At 34.1% G+C, this 16,964-nt stretch overlaps 1 protein-coding gene across 3 annotated transcripts; it reads left to right on the forward strand.

Moving 5' to 3' along the window:
- The first annotated feature begins 11,112 nt into the window (after window positions 1–11,112).
- il1b (interleukin 1, beta) lies at window positions 11,113–14,385 on the forward strand. 3 transcript variants are annotated; one of them, XM_077243576.1, is made up of 8 exons: window positions 11,113–11,131; window positions 11,362–11,490; window positions 11,584–11,628; window positions 11,798–11,876; window positions 11,964–12,141; window positions 13,073–13,234; window positions 13,603–13,742; window positions 13,833–14,385. In XM_077243576.1, the coding sequence occupies exons 3-8, from the start codon at window positions 11,588–11,590 to the stop codon at window positions 14,061–14,063; spliced, it is 831 nt and encodes a 276-aa protein (XP_077099691.1). In that variant the 5' UTR covers window positions 11,113–11,131; window positions 11,362–11,490; window positions 11,584–11,587; the 3' UTR covers window positions 14,064–14,385. The 3 variants fall into 3 exon arrangements, with proteins under 3 accessions (XP_077099691.1, XP_077099689.1, XP_077099690.1); XM_077243575.1 differs by lacking the exon at window positions 11,113–11,131 and adding an exon at window positions 11,170–11,233; XM_077243574.1 differs by lacking the exon at window positions 11,113–11,131 and having other exon boundaries at window positions 11,142–11,490.
- Window positions 14,386–16,964: the final 2,579 nt, after the last annotated feature.

Genomic DNA, 16,964 nt, shown 5'->3' on the forward strand with positions numbered 1-16,964 from the left:
AAGGGTCTATGTAGAATTCAGAAATGCTTGTTATTAGCGACACCGATGGCCGTTAAGTGAACTGCAGCCAGCAACATATTCCTCGTGCTCGTACTCGTGCACACGTAATTTACAACAGACTGACGTGCTTCAAGGCCCCGATAAGTCACGGGCACGGCGAAGTTCTTTTCCGTTGTTTGATTATAAGTAAAAGGGAGTTTTAAATGGTATAGGCCTACCTTGGAGCGATATACTGTTGACGAGCATCCCGGCGCAGTCTACGGCTGAAAGCGAAGTTTGCACTTTCCTCTCAACAACAATATAAACGCAGAAAAAATGTCTCAGCAAAAATGTCCTAAGGTTTTCACAGAAAACCTAGGAAATCTAATAAAAATATGTATAAACGCCACTGAAAAGTTTCCCCAAAATAGTTATTTTTTGCAGCTTGTTCATTGAAATATTCTGTTATGTATAATTTATTTAGCATTCAAGTAGGCAACGACTGTTTTATAACAGCAAAGCTAATGGTCAGGATACAATTAACAAATTGTATCCTGACCTGTATTGAACCTAACAAATAAGTTGGGGCTAAAACGGTTTCATAAAAGCAGAGAATGTCTAATATGGGGAGAAGTTTCACTCTCAGTAAACTTCCGGGTTCTTTACTGGTGGCGCTCACAGGACGAGTGCAGAATGAATGGAGGTCTATGGAGATATACCCCTAAAAATCAACTTTTCTCAGGATATAATTTTTTGTCTAGTAATTTGAATGTTGTTTAGGAAAGGAGATGCAAAGAAATTACAGATTACTGGGTGTTAGATTTTTTAGAGTCACTTATTTGCTTTAAAAAGTCTTTTAAAATGTCAATGACATCATACACATAGTACGATCAGAGAACTGCTTTACGGCAATCCTTCAGTCACGTTGGTGCTTTCGCACTCTGCACTTTCTTGTCTCTCCAGGCATCGAAAACACAGCTGACACAGGTAAAATATACGTGCTAAAAGAGTTAAGTCCGCCTTAACATTCTGGTCCCGCTTCGGATGCCACGATGCCATCAGGCGGTATGTCTGGTCATAACAGTCCTTCACTGACCAATCAGCGTCCATTAGCAGAATGCTAGCGTGTTATAGGCAACAACAACTCAACCTGTAAGAAATCAAAAGGACATAAGTACTCGTTCATTCAACTTTCGACCTATAACCCATGTTGACCTTGCAAAACCTACATTCAAATCTGAGATTTCTCAACGGCAATCGGGTGAAAGAGACAAATTTAGCCGTCTAGCCCCATAGACTCCCATTCCTTTTGCACTCGGACGATCGCCCCCCAGTGGAACTCTGGTGGAACTACAACCAAAATTCGGTACAATAGGGCTTAATAGGGAGTGGCCAGGCTTTCCGTAGACGGGCTTTGATAAAAGGTAATTGAAGTTCACGCAATCCCACTAATTTGATCCAGGTTTATCTAGTCTGGATAATTGCGTGTGCACGCGTTTCTGAAGCAGCCCTAGAGGTCGATCGTGGATCGAATCGATCTACCATCAAACAGCGTTTTCTGTTTTTGTGCTGTTTTATGCGTTTGAGATTAGTTTCTAAAGTAGGCTACACTATGAGAGGATAACATGAAATTAAGATCAAAAGTATACATTTTGAAAAGATATGTGCAACTCTAAAATTAAAGAATATTCATAAAATAAAGTAATACATATTAGCCTAACTACACTTTTATATAACCCCCCCTCCCTTTTAATTATAGTTTTTTTGTTATTTTATTTATTTACTTATTTAATATTTGATCTTTAAATAATATTACTTGAATGACGTATTAGGAATTATATGTCATTATAAGAGTTTGATATAAATATGTGAATGTTTAATTTGTATTCATATTTATTGATATATTTTCATGTGTAAAAGTGTCTAACTATGTACTTATTGGTAATTGTTCTAATTATTTGATTTTTTAGGCTACATGTTGGTGGGTATTACCACAAAATAAAAAAAGTAGAAGGAAAAATAAGGAATATTCATTGGGGGAAAATATTATGTCTTTAAAGGAACGGTCCATTTGCATAATTGTGTTTGAATAAAATATATATATGCTAAAATATTTGTAATTTGGACATTAGATGTGCCTTATTTAGAATTTTAAACTACTAGTGTATTTTTATCATAGCACTAAAGGGACTATTGTAATGTAGTAAATCAAATTTAGGCTAATATGTAGGCCAATTAATAAGCTCAGATTCATCTTACCAGTTAAAATGTAAACTGCTTTAGAATATAAGTTTCTGATGTTCTTCTGATAACCATAAAATGTATTACAGCAGCCAAAAAAAAGAGAAATGTTTTCATAAATCTTTAAAACAATCTAATTAAATCTCGGGCACAAAACATTCAGCCGGTAAGAATAGAAAACCTGTATGATATATATTGTGTGTATGTATGTGTGTGTGTATATATATATAGGCTATATATATATATATATATATATATATATATATATATATATATATATATATATATATATATATATATATGCTGCAATGATAAATGATAAAAGACCTACAAACGTGTTAAATTATATTGTATACTATCTATTGTTTATGTAAAAAGAAATATATATACAACAACGTTAACATAAACATTTAATACACAATATAATTTAACACGATTGTCTATATTGTCTTATTTATCATTGTAGCCTTATTTAAGTTGATTTTCTGATAAAAAGATAAGTTGATAAAAAAGCACATCAAAAACACAATTTTCCATTATACACTTCAGTTTTCTATTAATAAAGGTTTCTAAATCTTTCCAAAATAATCTTGAGTAAATACAGTGAAAAAAACAAATGCAAAATTGTTTATTTTTCTAGTGCACAAAATTCACAAGTATATGAAATATCAAGCTTAAATCTTTCCAAAACATGCTTAAATTCTGTGAAGTATTTTGTAAGACACTTCCTTAATTTTGGTATTGACACAAACCTTATTAATTTCCATGCTTTAACCCCTTACCAGTCGCCCCCCTTTTGGCAATCGAGTGCAAAATCACATACCCATAATAAAATGGTTGTTGCTAAGGAGTCCTTCTGACTACACACAAAACCAAGGTATCATTTAAAAGCTAACACTTGACAGTTTACTGTGAAATACTCAGAAGTGCTCTAGCAATTACTAATAGAGAGATAAAGCAGCTCAAAAACAATGCACAATTTTTTTTAATGTAAAATTCGGGATCACCAGTGATCCCTGCGGCTCAAGGGGTAACCCAAGAGATATCACCAAATAAAGAAGACCAAAAGAATCTTGCTGCAGGAAAAGACACAGAACCAAGAGCCTTATAATCTTATTGCTTCATTTTTGCTTTAAAACATCAACATTATCAATGAAATTTTACCACAAAGATTGTCCATGTTGATATCCACTGAATCAGCGTTTTTTAAGAGTAACATCACACTCTTTGGAATCGCATTAAGAACAATAGCAAACTCTCTCGGTTTAACTGGTAATTTAATTTTTTGTAGAAATTCAGTATATGATAACAAAATATTAATTGGAATGTATCAATTGTCTTACTAATATAATCTCTTCATTGAACCAAGTATGATAGAATAGTGATTTGTTTTTAAATAGTATGTCTTTGTTATTCATATGAAATAGTTGTGTGGTGAAATGCTTATATACCTATTTCCATGCTTGCAGAGCTTATCCGTGAAAACTTTCAGGAATTTTGTCATCAGAAAAACTACATTTCAACAAAAAATCTATGCCTCCAAGTAAGAGTATTAAATATATAATTAGGAAATACGTTCCAAAAACTTTCTCTATTCTTCAAAAACTTTATCAACCATTTAATTTTGAAAGTGTCAGTACTATAATCTAAGACCTCAGGTCCCCCTTGCTCTTTGGTGTTACATATTACCTCCTTTTTTAAATAATGTGGCTTTTTTCTCCATATGAAGTCATAAAGTATCTTATCTTAATCCTTAATCACCTTAGGAGGCATATACAGATGTATATTTTACCTTCCGTCTTTGACAATTATACCATCCCAATTATTGATATATCCCTCATTAACCACCAATTATATTTATTTTTTGTTCACTCAATAATTGATTCAAAATTTAACCGACTCCTCTGTTTTTCATTTTTTACAAATAACTACACCTAGATATGTTAATTGGTGTTTAACTAGGATGTTCTCTATTTCTGTAGAGGAGCAATCTTTGTGGGGAAACAATACAGATTCATCACAATTCATTTTAAGGCCTGATACAGCAGTGAATGCCTCAATACATCTAATTATTTTTGGTACCTCAAATTTGTCTATCAAAAAATTGCAGTGTCATCAGCAAATTGGCTAATGCCATGGTGAATATCAAACCTTTGTGAAGTATAAGCAATTTTGACAGAACTATTACATCCATTGTACAATGTTTTACCTGCTTTCAAAAATACATCTCCAAAATCTAACAATGTAATAACTTCGAAAATAAAATCATGATTCACTGTATCAAATGCTTTATAAAAATCAATAAAACTATCATCACCAATAAATTGATTATAATCGATCATATTTAAGACTAGTCTAATATTATTCCTAATATGACGGCCTTGCATAAAACCAGACTGTTCCATATCAATTATTGTATCTAAACCTTGTTTCATTCTTCTAGCAAAAATCATTGCAGACAACTTACTGTCATTATTGAGCAAACTAATAGGCCTCCAATTTTCAATGAGTAACTTGTTCTTAGGTTTGGGAATCAGTGTTATTGTTAATGAAGCAGGCAATTCGCCTTTTTCTATAGCTTCTACAAATACTAATAAAAAGGGTGAAGGTTCTTTAGCAAATGTCTTGTAAATGTCTTGTTTTTAGCAAGTTAATGCACTCTCTCAACTCCTCAATATCTATTTCTTTATCACACACATTTTGGAAGTTCTGATTTATTTTTTTGGAATCACTCATAAAGCTATTTAAAAATATATCAATGTTGAAAGCAGCCATTGTGAAAGAATACAAATTACAAAAAAAAAACTGAGCAACATATTTTGAAGTATCTAATGAAAAGAAGTATCTACAATTTTGTTGTTAATCAATAGTTTGGAAACTGAGGCAAAATCACTCTTTCCTTTTTCGAGGCCAAAACAATATTTTGTATCCCCGCCCCCCCCCCCCCCCCCCCCCCCCTTTTTTTCCTAACCATTAAGTCAAGATCGAATAAATGTTTCTTTTTTCACGTATGTCTATGATCGCAGATATCGATTGCTAGTGACGTCACTTCCTGAGGAAGACGTTGTCTGAGCTTGCAATGCAAGTCAGCCGGACGCTAATTGAGAAACTCGAGGAAGGTCTTGTTTTTGTTTTGTTATGAGCTGTTCAAACATTGTTGATTAATTAATGGGAATTCTTCCATACAGCCCCTTTAATTAAGTCATTTTCACCGAGGAACATAAATAAAAATCCAAACTGAATTCTGGCTTTAAACCTCTCAGCAGCTTCAACCAGACTTCAACGGTGGACATACAGTAGGCTACACTGTCTAAATAGATAGTTCTGAGGAAAGATCCTGCGTCATTTGAGCAGATACAGACAATTGATCTAATCAATTGACATTTCTAAGTGTGATTTAATTGTCCAAATGCTCTCTGCGGTCACTGCTATTGTGTAAATCAGAATTCACACTTACTGATCAAGTAAGTTACATTTCCAAGGAGTTTGCTCAAAAACCCTCTACATTGCTCGTTTGTGGCCTTCATGCTTCTGTTGAATTCTGTTTTTGATCAAGGACATTGTCAAGATGAGTTGCTGTAGCCTACATCTGTAACATTAAACATGATTTATTCAAAACATAATAAATGTTTGGGTTTTTTGTTACAGTATTTCTGAACATTAATAGACTTTTAGTATAAAATTAGAAAAAATGCAGTCAACAAAATGCAGTCAAAATATTAAAATATTTAAAATACTTGTGTGAAATCAAAAAAGGAGCCTTTTTATGAACGATCCTTTAATCTGTAATTATTATGGGCTTTATTCAATATTTGTTTAATCGGTAGGTGTGGTGTGGCTGGGTTTTTTTTTTTTTTTTTTTTTTTTTTTTTTTTTGGTTTTTTTGTACATCCTGGTGGCCAACGCAACTTCCTTTTACCAGCACGCGAATGACAAGAGACCATATTTGGAAGTGGAAGTACATGGTCATAACGTGCATTGCGCCTGTATGCATAAACAACCTTTTAAAAGTTCACCACGGCTGTGTATTTTATATTTAAAAACATACATTAAAAACTTTAACGTTGTGAAATATTATTCATGTTGAAAATAGTTTTTAAAATGTAATTTATTCCTGTGATGAAAGCTGAATTTTCAGCATCATAACTCCAGTCATCAGTGTCACAGGTTCTTTCAGAAATCTGATTTGCTGCTCATGAAACATTTCTTAGTTTTAATGTGGAAAACATTTGTGCTGCTTAATATTGTTGTGGAAACCATATAGGTTTTTTTTTTCCAGGATTCTTTGATGAATATATATTTTTTAAACAGCTTTTATTTCACAGAAATTTTTCAAATGTCATTACTGTCACTTTTGATCAATTGAACGCATCCTTGGTGAGCGAAAGTTTTAATTTCTTTCAAAACAAAATAATAAACATTTCCCTGACCATAAACTTTGAATGGCAGCATTTTAACAGCAAAATATTCTATATAAAATGTTATAGCCTATACTAACACTGTTATTTTTATATTGGATCCCTCTTTTTTCCTTCACACACCCATTCAGATCCCTGTAATACTGGTTGAAACTATGATGCGACTATAATGTTTGAGGCTCTATAGCATGATGCAACACCGGTTAAGGTACTTCAACCATAATGAAGACTGAGGCATTGCATCGCAGGAAGCCTGAAAGTTGCAAACTGGTTAGACTGGGTAAAACAGGTGGGGACACTGGTGTTTATGTCTGTTTCACAATTTCCTGTGCACTTTCCTATTCTGTTTACAAACTCTGACGCAAAGTATAGTGTCACTGAGGTCTGATTTAATAGCAACTAAATGATCATGAGTCATATTATCTACTAAACAGCTGCTTTTATGATCTGAGTTGTTATCCTCATTGTAATGTTAATGCATCTGGTTTTATAGGTCTTCCAAGACTATTACAGAACCTAAATGAGGAAGTTGCATAAGTGAAGAAATTCTGCTGTTGACTCCACACGCGTCTGGTTTTAGTGAGGGAAAAATCCTCACTTTTTGGTACAAAATATTTTAACCCAATGGTGGATATTCTTTCCCTGGAATAGTCAATTAATCAATCTTGAACTTTTTCTGTATGTGACCTATATGTGAAAATGAAAGTTAATAAGATCACGTATCTCTTCTGTTAAAGTCTATTGATGAATCAGAGATTTTACAAGTATAGGCCAAATTAAAGTCACCATGAAATCAAAATTGATCATTTGTTATGGAAAATTTCTGTATTATGATTTATTCATGTACATCATTATTTGTTTTAATTCACGCGTGATCATAATCTTTACTCAGAATAAGGCTGCGTTCCAGTCCAAAATTGACATGCCCTTCACTCGCTAACTTCCCTCCGTCTCGTTCACTCGGATGTGCGTCATTGCTTACGTTGCACGAGTGCCCACTAATGGCGGAAACTGCAATGGGCTGAACTGGAACGTCCTAAGCCCTTGATCACTTGGAATCAGCCATGGAGTTGATTTATTATTCACAATTTTTTTCCCTTTAAGAATTTGTTTAATGTTGCATCCAAATTTATATAGGTGTGTTTGGGTTCTTTTATATAAAAGAATTCTAATTAATATATCATAGAGTTGTTTTTGGTGGTGGTGGTGATTAGACGAGATCTGCGGTGACGTCACAATCGTGTTGCATTACGGTATATGAAACTGCCTGAAGTAGTGTACATATGAAGTAGACTCGCTCCCTCGGTCAAAATCGAGGGAATGAGGGTCTGTCCATATAAATTTCCCTCGTCCACTTCACAAAGTGATACGCACTTCAAAATGGCGGCAGGGATTCCCCCGAGGGGAAGAGCTTAGGGAAGTTCGCAAGTGCGTGTCTAAAAGGGGATTGGAACGCAGCACATATTCCCCTCTCTCTTGCAGTGAAATCACTTCTCTGATTATGTGTTTACTGGTGTGAGGACGGGGCAAAAATCAAGTCCCGTCCTACATTTTATCTTGTTCAAGAAGCTGTTTTACCTGGATATACGTCACAATAGGGTAGAAAATACGCAACTTCCAGGTACAGGAGTTGCACCAAAGTGCTGTACAATAAAACATTGAGCATGTAAAAAGAAAGCATAAAAAGAAGCCATGCAGCATACAAAATATTATCACATTAAACAAAATACAATAAAAATCAAATTATAAACCTTTAACTAATCTAATCAAAAGCCACAGAGAACAAATAATGAAGGAGAAGACCTCGTTCCCAAGTTTGCTGCAAAAGAGAAGGCTCGACCACCCTTAGTTTTACAGCAAAAACGTGGGATATAAAGAAAAGCTGATTACCAGACCTAGTGTTCTTTGGGGAGAGCAAGGAATCAGAACGTCACAAATGTATTTTGGTGCAACGCCATGATGACAGGGAATTACAGTAGTCCAGACATGATATGAGAGCATGGATTACGGTCTCCAAATCTTTCGGAGGTAGAAACTGTTTTAATTTCGCAACCGATCTCAGATAAAATAAACTGCCCTTTACCACTGTACTGATTTGTTTCTCAAAATTTAGTGATGAATCAAATGTAACCCCAAGATTCCTTACATGAGGTTGAACACTGGCGGCAATATAATCTAAATTAAAAAGAGATGAAGACCTGGAGGGGCCTAAAATCAAAAATTATTAGCCATCCAACATTGAATCCCTTCAAAACAGTTGCAGAGCACGTCCAAAGGATACAAACGGTCCGTTTTAGCTGATAGATCAGCATAGCAATGGTAGGCAATCTTATATTTCTTAAAAGGGGCACTCAATGGTAGCATATAAAGTGAAAAGAGAAGAGGGCCTAGAATGGACCCATGGGGCACACCGCATAATAGGGGAAACGACAAAAAAGAAAACTTCCCAACTCTTACTGAGAAAGTTCTGTCTTTGAGGTGAGAGGCCAACCACAAGATCCCGACTTTAAGCTTTAATGCTACAATAATATTTATTTTCCATGGTTTCATCTGCACACAGTTATTTATCGGGCATTTGAAAAGACTTTAGTTTTAGGTGTTTTGTATTTTATGACTTTAAATAAAAGATTTCATCTTAAAATGCGTTCTGTCCACATATTTTTCATCATCAGCATACTATCTGCTTTATGTCAGCCTGATTTTTGTGTTAGCACGGACCACAACGCATGCATGCGCAAGTGATTTGCACTTTCGAAAACAAGTACACTAGATGCTCATGGTCAAACGTGCGCTGGAACAGTAAGTGCATTACAAGTACTTTTCCCCTTGAAAAAGTAAAGTTAGGTATTACTTACAAAACAGTAGTCGATTTAACCTCAAAATTTAAAGTCTAATGATAAAATGGATGTTTTTAAAATGTAAAATGCAAACTTATTCGTTTAAATACTTTGTCAGTTCAAGAAAATTTTATGCAATTTTATAATATTTATTTGAAAGAATTAAAAGTTATTAATTATCTTTGTATTGGTCAACTGGTCAACGTTGATATGGGATTTAGAAAGCAATTACTAAAAAGCAATGCAGTACTTAGAAATCTAATTACACTGTTGAAAATGTAATTAGTTGCTACTAATTAATTCCTTTTTTTTGTCACCTAAAACTATGCTAGACGGTGAGAAAATAAAAGAGCACAAGTAAGAACACAGAAAATTATGAATACCCTAATAATGATATAGGCTACAAATATCCATATTTGAAAATCTTTGATTGAAAACTGTAAAGGTTTAGATTTTTTATTGACATTTTAGTCAGAAATGTGTGGTCATGTGAAAATCATGTGAACTCCTTGGAACTAAAAGTCAGATTTACTTGTTTCAATTCAACTTTTCACTCATACTGTGATGCACATGATATAATTTGTAGAAACATTAGAAACCTTTGGATCCCGCTGAATCAGGACAACTCAATAATGACACATTAATTTAATAACAGTTTCATCTCATAGACACTTTCTGCAGAAACTGCATTTTGACCTCTCTGACCACTGAATGTGATATTATGGGATGATATCACAGTCTAGCAACAGGGATCAGGTCTGGTCTGGAGATCAGTCCAAGTGTGGGTATCTGCAGGTCAGAGTAATGGCCGTGCCGAAAACCCACATTTCTTTGACATAGAAGTAAATCTCAAAGATGAGTGTAAAAGTGTTTGCTCATTTTGCCACAGACAGCAGCCATGCACTTAGATGAGACCGGGGCTAGTTGTCACGCATGTTATAGGCTATCTTAGTAAGTGTAATGTTTTCAGTTTCATAGGCCTACTTGTTTTCTTATGTTGGTTTCAAAACTGTTGCAAATTAGGATAATTTTCGTGATTTTGTTCCCTACTAGCCACAACCTAAGTTGCATCATATTATTGCTAAAAGCTGTTGGGAAAAAAAGTGACCAAAAGAAAAAAAAAACCAACTGGTGTAATTACAATTTTTGTTGCTGATCAAAACAATGAGTTGATATTTTTGTATTTTACCTTTTACATTTTTGTTGTTTGAGCTGCTGTTTTGTTTTAAAATAGTTTTACTGTAAAGTGTTTGCTGAAAATCCTGTAATAGGCTGTTTAAATTTCATTACAAGTGTGACAACATGAACTGTATTTTTTTCCTGCATGTCCCTCATACTCATTTGGATTTTATCATTATGCCTATAAGATTAAATGTAATCATACAAATATAAGTAACTTGTCTGACATGTTGTCTTGAATTTACTATTTTTAATTAGTAGAGTTAAATCAAATAAAAAAACTTTCTTTTATGGTTTTCATGTCACACAAAAAAGTTTTTAATTCATGTTTATTAAAATTCACTACTTAATCTATCAAACTGACTTTTAATTAGGTGAAAACATGACCATAAAAGAAAGGTTGTTTTTAAGTTATTCTGTTTATACATTTCGTAATACATTTTTAGATCCGGACAGCAACTTGAGCAATGCGTCATTGTGAGTGAGTGCACGTGAGCTTGAGCACAACCTAGCGCTAGCATTCTTTTTCCTAGGAGAAAATTAAAATAATTATGTTTAAAAGTTTTCTAACAAAGAAAAGTAAGTTTACGCGAGTTCATTTGCGTCTTTGCGGGATTTACAGATATAAAATTTGGCGCACCTGCTCTGATATGTCCGAAGTGTCGAAAACTTACAACTTCCTCATTCAGGGGAAATTCCCATTTTAGGTGGAGGAATGACATAAAAGACGCACTTCGACTGTCATTAAGGCATAAATCAAAGAATCTCACAAGAGAGAGAACTATTGAACCAACTCACTTAACTTATTCCAGAAAGGGAACTCAACTAAACAACTGGTATGTGGCGTGCAATTTCATCTGGGCATCTTTTAAAGTCTTTTTATTATTATTATTTCCTCAATGTTTAAACAGTTTTATGCTTTATTTTAGAACGATGGCATGCGATGGATTTGACATAACTTTTGCTTCTGATGAGTAAGTATTACCAGATCAAACGTTTTCATATTATTTGTATTATTGCATTATCAAACAGCTCTCGATGACGCAATGATGCGTCGTTTACTTATTGCATTTGCTTTAGTTTTATTTGGAATAGTTTGCCTAAAACTCGTCTGATTGTATATTTGATTTGTTTCCTGAACAGTGCATCTGAGACAGACAGTGCAATTTACTCTGACAGTGCCGATTCTGACGAGATGGACTGCCCAGATCAACCATCCATGGTGGGTTGCTTTTAAATATGCTTATAAATGTGATTTAATCAATATGAAGTCATCTAAAACATAGCTCTAAAAATCATTTCTCTCCAGAGCTGCCGATGCAACATGGATGAAGGCATCAAATTGGAAATGTGGAGGCATTCTTCCAGCATGAAGCAGGTGGTGAACATCATCATTGCTCTGACGAGGATGAAGCACATCAAAACACAGTCTTCGGAGTTTGGTGAAGAAGAGGTGCTCAACATCATCATGGAGAACGTGATTCAAGGTACTACTACCAAACTTATATGCAGCTAAAACTAGCTTCTGGTGGTTTGATTGTGCATTGACTGACTGGTGGGACTGGTAAACCACATTGGTCGAGCCGGTGGGCCACAACAAACCAGTTACTGTGTTCTTGTTACCATATGACCTAGTTTGTCCAGTGAAACCACTATAATATTATGAATTTGCCAACTAAAGGATAGTAATGAGCCCAAACTGAACTGAGCTGAATCACGACTTTTGTCTTTTTCATCCTACTTTACAGCAAAATTTAAATTCTTTTAATATTTGCTGTAGTTTGCATCAATGACTATGTTTGCTTGTGCACTGAAAATGTGATTTATTTCCAATAACCAGAGTAAGATGTTTATGTGACAAGCAAACCTTCACTCCCATTTTATAAGCAAAATTTTTTTTTAATTCTGATTATTCTCTAAGTATTGTGGTTATTCTTACCACCATTATTCACAAATGAACAGCACAAATGATCTACTGACATACAATAGGTGTGTTACTTCCCACTGTTTTACACATTTCTATGGGCGTATTGAATTGAATTGTTTTGTTGATGTGCCTAAACGTCTTCATTTCAATGTTTTCGACCAACAAAATACTGCATCACTCTGTTTCTTCAGCACCTCAAAAATGTGATGCCTTTTTTACCTCTGTTTACTAATTTGCATCACATGTTGGTTATGAGTTTAATCGCATCAATTTGATCAAAGTCTAGTGTTTCCATGAGGCAAAGCTTTATCACAATATTTCCTAAATCTCATAATCATAATATAAAGGTGCATGTGAATGTAGTCACTTATTCTGTTATTTTCCTGCTTTGAAACTATCCGTATTGTTTAAAGCACTTTATAAATAAATGCATGTGACTTGACCTAAAATAATTGGCCAAGCATTTCACTAATGTCTTTTTACTTCCACAGAGCGTCGGATGGAACGGGTTGAGGTGACACCATCTTTCACCAAGACCAACCAGATGGTGCAGTGCAACGTTTGTGATCAGTTCAAGAAGACTCTGGTGCAAAGCAGCGGATCTCCTCGTCTGCTGGCCGTCACGCTGAGAAACGCAAACGCTCAATTCAAAGGTAAATCTCATCGCTCTTACAAAAAAGGTTCAATGTGGTTCTAAATAGAACTATTGGGTTCTTGACTCAATTTTATGCCAAAAAGGTTCTATATAAGCAGAAGAGTCCTAATGATTGCATAATACTTTCATGTTTAATGGAATTTTTCCTATTGATAAAGTGTTTACGAACTGCTAAATTCATAAAAATCGAATTGAAATTAAAAATGGGTTAAAACATGAATGAAATCTAAATCCATAAAATGATGGGAAGCTCTAAAAGGTTCTGTACATGAAGCACCCTTTCTGAGCTTTCACATTTAAACCCGACTTCAGAAATGATTCTTTTCACGACTCTCTCTTAACCTACACATTCATTATTTTTTTCAGTTGATTTCAGTCTGTCTATGTATGCATCAACGAGTGCCTCCCCGAATGCATCCCAGCCTGTGTGCCTGGGGATTTCCCAGACCAATCTCTACCTTGCTTGTACCAAGCTGGATGATTCTCCTCCCCAACTGGTCTTGAAGGTTTGTTCCCCACACCACAACCATATTATTGTTGCTGTTTTTTAATCCACATTATAAACTAAAGATTTAATCACCTGATTTTTATTTCAGGAGATCAATGAAACCCTAAACACCATTAAAGCTGGTGACCAGTATGACAACCTCCTGTTCTTCAGGAAAGAGACCGGTGTGGCTAATAACACTTTTGAATCCGTTAAGTATCCTGGATGGTTTATTAGCACGGTTTATGACGAATTTAAGCCGGTGGAAATGAGCCAGACGATATCAAAAGACCGATGCACAACCTTCACGCTGGAGAAGAAACGACTTATCCGGAGTTAAGAATCAAATTTGATTCTGTAAATATCTTCAGAGAGTATGTACCAAGTACAGTTTATAATCTGGATTTATTAATTGTTCCAAACCCATTAGACTCGATGTGTACAGGCAGCTGTTAGACTCCTGCCGATCTTGGGCTTCTGGTTTTTGTTTTTTGCACCATGTGAGGATTTTATTTTGGTATGGTAAATTCACATTGAATTCAAGTATTTAAAGTATTCTGTTTGTCTATATCCATACTTTGTAATAATATTTAATATTTATTTTCATGTATTTTAAATTTAATTTAAATTTGTGTTATGAAATAAACCTATTAAATGAACCGTACATGTTGTCGAGTTGATCATTAGACCTTCATTTGAACAGGATGTCTCCACCTAAAGTATTTTCAGCATAAAAAAAACATGATAAAGGTTGATAAATGACTCCCTTCCAAACATATTGGGAAATGTATAAAATATGATACGAGTTGTTTTTCTACGCATACATTTTAATCACTTAAAAATATAGTGTATATATTAACTCCTCTGGTCCTACAGAATTAGGAAATGAAACTTGAGCGCCTCCATGTGATAGAAACAATCACTGCACACATACAGCGCATCGCTTCAACTGGCCTCAGTGGTGTATATTAAATCTGTGTTGTTCATTAGAATGAGACCAAAATCTCACATTTAGACATCTCAATAATCTTGAACCTGTTGATATCAGATTCAAAGTAAACCATTATTTGACTGATTTGAGTGTGTCGACTGAAAGTCAAATGTCGACTTTGTTTCACAATATATTTTCATTTGGCGATCATATTTAGGCCTATAACAAAACCTGTCAATCAATCAAATTTAAACAACAATGTTTCAACAATATTTTGATTTTATTGACATGTCTAAAATCCCATAAAACTTAGATGTTATTATTGTTGCTGCTACTACTACTGCCACTATTATTACTACAACTATTATTATTATTATGATTGTTTCAAATTGTCTAGATATTTATCACTCAGTGAGTTTATATCTTTTTTTCTCTCTCTCCACAGCAAATTTTTATCAATAATAATGTTCACTATTAAATCACACTAGATTAACCTATTTCTTAAACTTATTACTGTACCTGTATACAATACTATATCTATACATCTTGCTGTTTTTTCTCTCCATTTTTTGTCCATCATATGTCATTGGTCATATTCTCAAGTTTTATTAAAACAGAAACAATACAAACATACAGTCATTAGCATTTTGTTATAAATTTACGTTGGACAAAAATTCCTGAATAGACCATTTGTTTATTATTATTATTAGTAGTAGTAGCATAAATTGGCCTAAATATTTTTTTTTTTAAAGATTAAACAGAAAAGGCATACATTAATAAACAGTTATGGCACAGGAGCGGTTGTGAATAGGCTTTTTATGAATATATGGTAACCATATATGGTCCTTCCCCAACATAAATTGCATGACAAAAATACCTTTTACAATTAATCTAAAAAGTAAGTGTGCAAGTAACAAAAAAAGTAATTAGTATAATTCACACAATAAAGATATCCAACAAGCTAATTTATTTGTGGAGATGTGCTAAACACTAATATTCTATCCAAGAGACTAACAATAAAATCATGTTGGTGGTGATTTTACACATCCATCATTGACCATCATTAAAGTATCTTGGAATACCATGTAAAGTTGAACACTATGTTACATGAATATAAAATTGCCATCATATGCCATAACTACCATGGTAATGCCACTGTTTGTAAGGGAAGCCCTGCCACCAGATGGCATCTTTCTGGGTTCTTTACAGCAGAGGTTTGTCGCAGTTGGTTGCAGTCATCCCTGAAACAAATAGATGATTGTGACATTTAAAATTGAAGTCATGTATGACAGATTCCATTCCAGATTTCCATTAAGGAAATCCATTAAAGGGATAGTTCACCCAAAAATGAAAATTCTGTCATCATTTACTCACCCTCAAGTTTTTCCAAACCTGTATACATTTATTTTTGTAACCGAGCAGATCTCGAGATCAGTGGGGGTCGAGAGCTGCTTGGTTACAAACATTCTTCCAAATATCTTTCTATGTGTTTAGCAGTACAAAGAAATGTATACAGGTTTGAGGGTGAGTAAATGATGACAGAATTTTTATTTTTGGGTGAACTATCCCTTTAAATAAGAAGTTAATCTGCAAAAATGTCAAATTTTCAGATGGATTTAAAAATAACACACACACACACACCTTAATAATTACAGAGTACCAAAAAAAAAACATCCCTGAATGATTCAATTATTATAAAGATCTATTCACATTCTGTATCAGCAGAGAGATTAGTAAATTGGCGTTTACGGCTCAGGTGATTGGATCAAAAAGTCCTGTGGTTCCATGAGTAAAGATTTAAATCAGGTGTTTATCCCAAAACGTATCCTAAGAATCCCTCACACACAAACTGCTCTCCAGTAAACCTGAGAGTCTAAACTAAAGAAACAGCATTAGCTATGCATCTCTCCATTACAAGTCCCACTGCAGAAACCCGATTCCCTGTTCACACAGTGGCTGCATTGAATTGCACAAGCCGAACCCATGCATACAAAGGACAGTGTCATAATTATAAAGATGTTGCAGATCATTCTGATCGCATTAAAACTGAAACACATAATCAGGCAAATTCATGTTAGCTATAAACGCATGTTGTAGACCTACATACGCATGTCAAACTTTATGATGGTGTATATATATATTTTTATATCAAAATTCTAAGATTGGTAGGCTAATTCTTTAAGTTTTTGATTAAAATGGAATGGCGTTTACAATTATTCATTTAACACACTTTAATCCAAAAGAATGTGATGATATATTTTGGTCGCCGATTGCATAAAAAAACATTTTAAAAAAAAAAGAACAGGAGAA

The sequence above is a fragment of the Siphateles boraxobius genome, unplaced genomic scaffold (genome assembly GCF_051911475.1).
Source record: "Siphateles boraxobius isolate OS27281-9 unplaced genomic scaffold, OSU_SipBor_1 25, whole genome shotgun sequence".
Lineage (NCBI taxonomy): Eukaryota > Metazoa > Chordata > Actinopteri > Cypriniformes > Leuciscidae > Siphateles > Siphateles boraxobius.